Source organism: Diadema antillarum, unplaced genomic scaffold, assembly GCF_040938485.1.
Source record: "Diadema antillarum isolate AM-2024a unplaced genomic scaffold, OU_Dant_1.0 seq00000441_RagTag, whole genome shotgun sequence".
NCBI lineage: Eukaryota > Metazoa > Echinodermata > Echinoidea > Diadematoida > Diadematidae > Diadema > Diadema antillarum.
Genome location: NW_027271416.1, coordinates 130,597 through 139,504, shown reverse-complemented (window position 1 = coordinate 139,504; position 8,908 = coordinate 130,597). Strand labels below are relative to the sequence as shown.

At 35.9% G+C, this 8,908-nt stretch overlaps 1 protein-coding gene across 1 annotated transcript; it reads left to right on the top strand.

The window, feature by feature from the left end:
* The first annotated feature begins 2,035 nt into the window (after nucleotides 1-2,035).
* LOC139732631 (uncharacterized) lies at nucleotides 2,036-5,238 on the top strand. Its single transcript, XM_071643488.1, has 2 exons — nucleotides 2,036-2,236; nucleotides 4,768-5,238. Exons 1-2 carry the CDS (start codon nucleotides 2,036-2,038, stop codon nucleotides 5,236-5,238), a joined length of 672 nt encoding a protein of 223 aa, XP_071499589.1.
* The last annotated feature ends 3,670 nt before the right edge of the window (nucleotides 5,239-8,908 follow it).

The window sequence follows — 8,908 nt, the reverse complement described above, 5'->3', positions numbered from 1 at the left end:
GTAGTTCAACGGCATGTGTTAAATTTCCCGTGCTCATTTGTGGTGTTAGATTAACACCTTCCGGTGTCACTTCAAAATATAAACTCTCTTTTTTTTAATATAAGTAATATATGTCCTGTTCTTCTTGTTGATTGTGAATTTCAACAAAACGAACAAGAACTTCCCGATAAAGATCTTAATTTTTGAGAAAACAGAAATCGAGAACACATTTACACAACAGTAACACCAGTTGGTGTGGTCTCCTATTCACACCGGGTGATGGGTGTTATATCATTGAAATTAACATCAGTGATGCCAATCCAACACCAAATAGTTTCCCAAATATCATCAGCTACAGTGTCAAATTAATACCACGAAGTGCCTGGTGAACACTTTTCAACACCATCACAATATACTTTGTACACCTGTCAGTGTGGCCCTCTATTGACTGGTTGGTGTTAGAGACACACTGTGTATTGTTGTGTGACATATAGTCCGCAACAAGCAGCCCGTGTATGATAAATTCAAATGTGTTGTTTGTCTATTGACTGGTTGGTGTTAGACACACACTGTGTATTGTTGTGTGACATATATAGTCCGCAACAAGCAGCCCGTGTATGATAAATTCAAATGTGTTGTTTTGCACTGTGTATTCAGGTACGGCGTGAACAAAATAAATGTGGCACCTATACAGATGTAGCATAGGGTTTCTAGTTTCGAACTCGAAATACATCAAAGCTAATCAAAGACCATGAGAATTCATCAAAAAAGAAAACAATAGCATAATGATCACAATTATAATTATACACTGGCAAATCTCTTGGGCTAAGATTTTAATCACCATTTAGGTATTGTACAGAAGAGTTTATAATGAGAAAATCACTTCGGTCTTGTGACGTATGAAAATATGTTACATGGGATTATTCTTACCAACTGGACTTAATTTTGTGAGAGTGAGCTTGATATTCTGTGATCCTGACTTCGATTCTGAAAGGTCATCAGAGGACAAAGAATTCTGTGTTACCTGAGTGATAAATGGATACCTGGCAATGTTGTTCTTTTTTAATAACAATAATAAGAAAATCTGCAGTGAAGTGCTAACATTTAGACTGTCTTAGGACATCTTGGCTATTCTGGATAAACAAAAGCAAATTCTGCCGTAATGGTATCATTATGAGCCTATTGGTGTTCGTTATTATGGTTACTGGCATTTACTATAGTGAAAATTCGACTTAGGCATGTTAGGCACACGCGAAATGAAATACAAACAAACGTAAAACATCTGGGTGTAGACTGTGAGTAACAGTAGTTATCAGATCTTAATTACTGTTATACATTATGAACCCGAATCGGGAATAAATTTGATATCGAGGGTAAGGATAACGGTTTGCACACAGCACACAGGGTAATAATTGTAATTATATCCTGTTTGAGCATCAGCTTCGCTTTCGCATCGTCTTTACGACATATGCAACTCGAATAAGTTTGTGATTGACAGACTGACATTGACTGACAGACTCTGCCAGACATTTCTTTAGAACTTTTGACTGATTTGAATCACAGCTTGCAAAACTCTCCCATTGAAAGGGGGCAGGTCCATACATTTCTCGAACAATAACACGAACAAAGTGTGACAGGTGAATAGGGATGAGAGGCGCAGTGATTAAAGCGTACGCACCGCGCGCGAGCTATCAGGCTATTGTTAGTGCATTGTTGTAATAAGCAGTTTGATCTTTGCCGGCAAATAAATGACCATCCATGACTGGTCAGAGGTGGCTGCTTTCGTTTAAAGTGAAATAGATCTATCCTCGTCCATCCCGTTCATCCAATTGGTTACAGAGTTCGACCAATCAACTTTTCCCATACCATACATGCAGCCTAGATGTAGGAATTAGCTTTTCGAATTAGCTTTCCATGAAATGAAAACTACGTACAAGAATCAACTGGGATAGAAGCTAATCACAAGCACTTTGTCTTCTTACCTGGCTGAACATCCGAACAAGATTACCCGTCACTGATCCCTCAAGCATTTCCAAGGCTATAATCGCTATCCAACATGGCTGATTCGTCGCTCTCACTTCTGCTTCACGTCCCGATGTCTGCTCCTTCCAAGCGACCTCGTCCTCGACGTAAGACTAGGTTCACTGAATGGCAACTCGAGAGACTAAAGGCCGAGTTCGACATCGACCAATATCCCGACATCGTTTCCAGGAAGAAACTGGCAGCTACACTTGGCCTGAATGAAGACAGAATACACGTAGGTTTCATTGTCATACGGCATAGGCCTATTATCTGGTATGAAAAGATGTAGTCGACAGATATTTAAGTTATCAACTAATCAAAATAATTTCAATTGGCGTTAAAATGATACTACGTGTTAACATTGCTGATAGTCTGAGTTTGTTACTATGAAATATCCAATTTAATTATGTGAAGCAGTATAATAGCATAATTCATTCATTCATTCATTCATTTCCATATCAAAACATAACATATACAAATATCAAAATACAATTGCCTTACAACATTTATACATTTTGAATGGAGGGATCATAGAAAGCACACAGGAGGCTTGTTGGAAATGATCCCCTACAAACAATTATCAATACATTTCAACTAAACAATTATCATACAAATTCATTTCATAAAACAAATGTCAAAGATACAATGAAAAGAGAAGAAAAGAGGCAGAGGTGGAAACAATGCATACTTATACTTACAGTTTCAGGTACATTTCATCAAAAATATGTTTTTTATAAAGCCTTTTAAATTGACGTAAGGTCTTGCTACTCTTGAGTGTTGGAGGAAGAGTATTCCAAAGAATAGGGCCATGGTAAAAAATGGAGGATTGAGTTTTTGAAATCCGGTTTAATGGTGTGTGAATATTTTTTGCATTCCTGGTATTATAATTGTGTATAGAACAATTCAAAGTGAAATGGTTGTGAAATACTTCAGAAAAAACATTGTTGGAAACTTTAAACATAAAAATCATACTTTCCAAAGAAATAAATTCTTGAACAGGTAAAATTTTCATCTTAAGAAATAATGGCTTACTGGGAGCTAAATATGAAGAGTTGGTTATCAAACGAATACTGCGTTTCTGTAATTTATGAATACGATCAATATTTTTGTTTGTAGTAAAACCCCAAACAATACTACAATATTTTATATGAACTGAAACAAACGAATAATACAGCATCTTTAAAATATTCTGTGGAAGAAATTGTAATTTGTACAGAACACCAATACTTTTCGATATTGTTGAACATATATGATTCACATGAGAATTCCAGGACAATTTATCATCACCCAAAAATTTTACATCATATACTCGTTTAATTTCCTCATCTCTATACATCAATTTCAAATTACTGTCAATTTTAGTTCTTGTTCCAAATAATATATAATTGGTCTTATCAACATTCAAAATCAATTTGTTTACCGACAACCAATTTCTTATACAATCAAGTTGAACATTCATATTATAAAATAATGTCTTTGGGTCTGTGCCTTTACAAAATACACTTGTGTCATCTGCAAATGATATGTAATCTACATCATATGTTGAATACGGCAAATCATTTATATACAATAAAAAAAGAAGAGGCCCAAGAATAGACCCTTGTGGTACTCCACATTTTATTTCTTTAAGATTAGAATGGACACCATTAATATTTGTTAATTGCTTACGATTTGAGAGATAACTTGTAAATAATTTTAATGGAGTGCCCCTCACACCATAATAACATAATTTTTGTAACAAAATGAAATGGTCTATAACATCAAATGCTTTGGTTAAATCAATAAATACCGTTAAAGCATATTCTTTATCATCTATAGCCTGATTTATCTTATTAATCAGTTGTAATATTGCCGTTTCTGTTGAATATCTCTGCCTAAAACCATATTGATTACTAATAAGTATATTATGTTTATTCAAAAATTCTATTAACCTATTATAAATACATTTTTCTAATATTTTCGAAAATATAGGCAATACTGATATTGGACGATAATTATTCACATCAGTTAATTGTCCTTTTTTATGTATTGGTGTGACTCGTGCAATTTTCATTTTTTCAGGGAAAGTACCAGTACGCAAACATTCATTAAAAATAATACATAACGGAACACAAATCAATGAAATAACACATTTTACCACCTTGATATCAATATCATCAATACCAGAGCTGATGTTGTTCTTCATGTTATTAACTATAGTTATTATTTCATCATTTGTTATTGGCTTCAAAAAAAGAGGTTTACTATTTGGCATTTTCAAATAATCTTGAAAAAACTTATTCTCATTTACATAATTTTTTATATCTTGCAATTTTGAACCAATATTAACAAAATATTCATTGAATGTGTTCACAATATCTTGACTATTGGTAACTTTTTCATTACCGAGATGAAGAGACACAATAACTGTATTTTTCTGACTTTTATACAAAATATTATTAATCAATTTCCAAATACTCTTCATATTACCTTTTACTGTATCAAATTTCCTATTAAAATAATCTCTTTTAGCTTGTCGTATCTTCATAGTTACATAATAGCATGAAATTATAGGAGCAAATAAAATAAGCTCTTATTATCAACAATTCTTCTTGCTTATTACCGAATGAATACTGATTCAGTTTCTATACAAACAAACTGTAATCGAAGCTGTCCAACTAGTGTCTCAAGAGACCAAATTGATCAGGCTTGCGGTATAAGGATAGAACGATAGACTGTTGTTTTGTTTGTTTCTTAATAGTCATATTCTATTCATTTTCCTTCTAGGTCTGGTTTCAGAACCGTCGCTCACGTCATCGTCGATCCTCCCTAAAGTCCTTCTCACCTTCCATCGACAACCGTCTCGGTGTTGCGGAAAGTGAGACCCACTGCCTACGTAAGAGGAAACACTTTGCAACAACTGACGTCATCGACCAGGAGAGCACACCGCAGCCCAAGAAGTTCGCCATCGACGACTCACCGATGTCAGTCGATTTCCTGTCTCGTAGCAGCCGATCACTGGATTCCTGGTCGACTCTCCGCATCAACGAGAAGCGTGACATCATGAGTTTGCAGCAGACGACATCTCATCGAAGGCAGCAGGGCGCCACCAATCCCTTGATGTCTGTAGACTTCCTCTCCCGAAGCAGCCGACCGACTTCTTCGTATCCATCGCCTTACCGTGAAGGGAGTTTCTACCACAACCCGTCGCCATTCTACATTTTTGACTATCCTTATGTCTTCGTCGTACCTTACTGAACACTGTGATGCTGCCGAACTTTCAAAGCAATTGTAGTCTCTATTACCACAGCCCATCGCCATTCTACATAACGATTGCAGTATCATAAATTATTATCATGCCATCTTGATCCTGGACATTCGTCGTGACGAGTCCCAGTGAAACCTGTTCTGTGACGTGGAGCAATGGTTTTGTTTGTGTTATCATAGTAACCCACTATGACTTTCAGCTTTGAACAGAATTCTGAATTATGATTGTAAATAAATACACCTGTTTATTACCAAATCATTTTCTTTGAACAAATTTGTCATTCAGGAGTATATTTCTTTTTAAAGTTGAAGTGTATGACCGTTGTGTGGCTGGATGAATTCGTAGTTGTGTGTATATATATATATATATATATATATATATATATATATACATATGTGTGTGTGTGTGTGTGTGTGTGTGTGTATGTGTATATACATTTGGTTTATCTGTATAGAGAGTGCCTGTGCATTTGGTGTATTTTGTTTCTGTTTTTAGTGTTTTTATGTTTTTTAAAATGAGTCTTACACATACTATATGCAAAAGGACCATACCATGAAAACATAAAAACATAAACACAGATGTTTTATCACACACACTCATATATATATATATATATATATATAGACTGTGAGAAGGGGTATCGACCATTTACAGTACCAGTGTATGGCCTTCATTATTTGCATTCACACTATATATATATATATATATATAGAGAGAGAGAGAGAGAGAGAGAGAGAGAGAGAGGGAGAGAGAAAGAAAGAAAGAAAGGAGTCCACGTGTTGTTGCAATAATATTGAAACATAGAACAGAACTCAAGCTCATGCTATCTAAACAAGAGCTTATTTTGATAAAATGAAATTAATCATTGGTATAAAAAAAAATATTGTGCCAAAATAAACTGTTGGCATTGACAACATGAACTTGAGTTCTAGAGAGAGTGAGTGAGAGAGAGAGAGAGACGAAGACGGGAGAGATCAAAGAAAGCAAACGAAGTGTTGACTCTTTTGATGCTTGGAAATGTAATTTTGAGATATAAAAGTTTGTCCTGTTATAGACCTCTATCACTACATTCGAACAAACGACAATCTCTACAAAGAAATGGACACACATATTCTTTCTAAATGTTCACAGCCCAAGCTATGCAGAATGTCTGTACAAAAATATGCCATTATGATAGGTACCTGACAAACGGCATACATCTTATGCACAAAAGTAATACAGTAAGCTCATGTTCTTTAGACGGAATCATTCCCGGTGGCTATATCAGAATGACTCGACGCTTTCTTACAAAACCTGAACAGATATCAAGTCATTATGACATCATTACAAAGAATCAAATATTCCAGTAAAGAGGCGATACAGACATTTGATAACGGTATTGAATTCGTACCACACGCATAATACGTATCGAAGGGTTTAAAAGAGTTGCTGTAAGATTTGCATTTTATTTCTTGAATCACAGTATTACAAGGTGAAGTTGTCATTTTGCCTTCTTAATTTCAAGGGTTGCTGGTTTGTCGATTCATTCGTGCGTGAGGACCTCATCAGTGTGTGCTCTGGGTAAAACACGTCTTATTACTTTTATCATAAGGCTATGTTTTCTTCACTTTTATCTGCATGTATATTTACGTAATTATGAATCTTTCATTTCCATTTATCAGATATAAAAGTTTACACTTTCTCCCATTTATATTCTCTCTCTTATCAAAAAGCAGGTTTATACATACAAGCTTACATACATGACACGTTGATATGATACGTACACAACCAAATGAGGTATGCTTACATATACCCACACCGATAACTAGGACCTAGAGGATTGAATGACCATCAATTGTATAGGAGATGATGGCCCGTCCTCTCTGTACAGTGAACGTAACCTGTGTCTATAGCACTATCAGAACAATTCAACTTAACTGATGGAAAGACAACACGATTGACATATTATGGCCATGATTGACAGGGAGACTTTACGCCAAAATAATCTTCGGCAAAACTTTGATCTCAACGCTTTGATAGGATAGACCTTTCTTCTGTGTGGGTTGTTCAAAGGACGATCTTTATTCTTTACGATCTGCTCCTTAATTTCTTGCATCCTGTCATGAACAAAAGCAAACACGTGATTAGGTATTATGATAGGATCATCACAACCAGGGCGCGCGTTTCGAGTGAGAAGAAAGCATAGAGATTAATGTAATCTCTGTAAGAAAGCCATAGTGTCTCAGTATAACTTTGTCGGTTCAATTGCCGCACAGTTCTCTTTCAGTCTATACCTGAAGAATGGGACTACATCAGCCAGTGAAAGAACTCGAGTGACAGATCACTTAAGATACGAACTACGTCCCAGTCTGTGCCGTTATTATTCAACCCCATTGGTCCTTTGATTTGACCTGTAAGACTTTCTCTGAATGGAAATTGGAACTTCCCAACGAAAACTGGTCATACGGTGAATCGAAAATATATATATATTTCACTTAGCTGCACACGTCAAACGTTCTCACCCTACATGCCTTATACTAAATTAAGGTCGTATCCACTTTCCAACATGGCTGATTTATTACACTCTCTTCTCGATCACTAAACTCTATGTATGCTATCGATAGTTACACGGAGATTAGTGTTCTCGATCACACTTCAAAGTCCGTTCCTACCAGCGACATCGACGCCTGGCTATGTTCAGCAAATTGCAACTTGAGATTATTGTTAAAGTAAGCATCAAATTCAACCTCCAATAGATGTCCATACTTGCGTATTATTATTACACAGTGATCGACATAAGCGGTGATCAGGTGGCCCGGGACCACAGAAAAAAAAAATGTTGGGCCACCAAGATAAAGAAAAACAAACAAAAAAGTCAAGAACAATAAATGAGTCGGACTGGAGTTTAATGCGACTTATGTTTCTCGTATTTCTTTTTTTAAAGGCGAAAGAGTCGATGACGTTAGTACCCCATATAAATTATTTAAACTTCGAATCTATTCATTTTCCCTTTTTTCCAAAGGTGACTGTTTGTAAAGTTGTATTTATAAATAACAATTTCACTATGTCTTTTTGGTTTCATTTTGACTGCATTTAATAATGTCATCTTGAGCATGGGCAAAAATTTGGTTTTGCTCTTCATCAAGACAATTTTCAGAGATGAGTTTTCAGAGTTTTCAAAGATCTCTAAATAGAACCATGTTCTGTAATAACCGACTGTACGACGAGCGCAAGAAATAGTCTATTGTTCCTCTACTCCTTTTGTTCCTTGTCGATCTTAGGAAGTTGCTACAAGGGTATTGTTTGGTTTGTCGGCAGCGGACCGACAATTAGACCGCTAATGAACAAAGGAAAAGTGATAGCCCTCTTGTATTTGCGACATAGATTAGGACAGTCACACTACCCTTTGAATAGTGGAAGTCTGTGGGCATTCATGAAACTACAAACTTTACGTCAATTGCTAATCCTGTCACGCCTATTGGTCGGTTTATCAGACCAATCAAACAACTTTGCTTGTTAAGGGCTTGTGAAAGTGGTGCGTGGCTTCTCCAATTCATAACCCACTTAATCACTGCAAGGCTACCAGCTACTTTGATATATTCTATCACCACACCTCATTCAAATTTTCTTGTGAGGTTTATCCTACAAACCAGCATCTGTACAAAACCAATCCAATTCAGC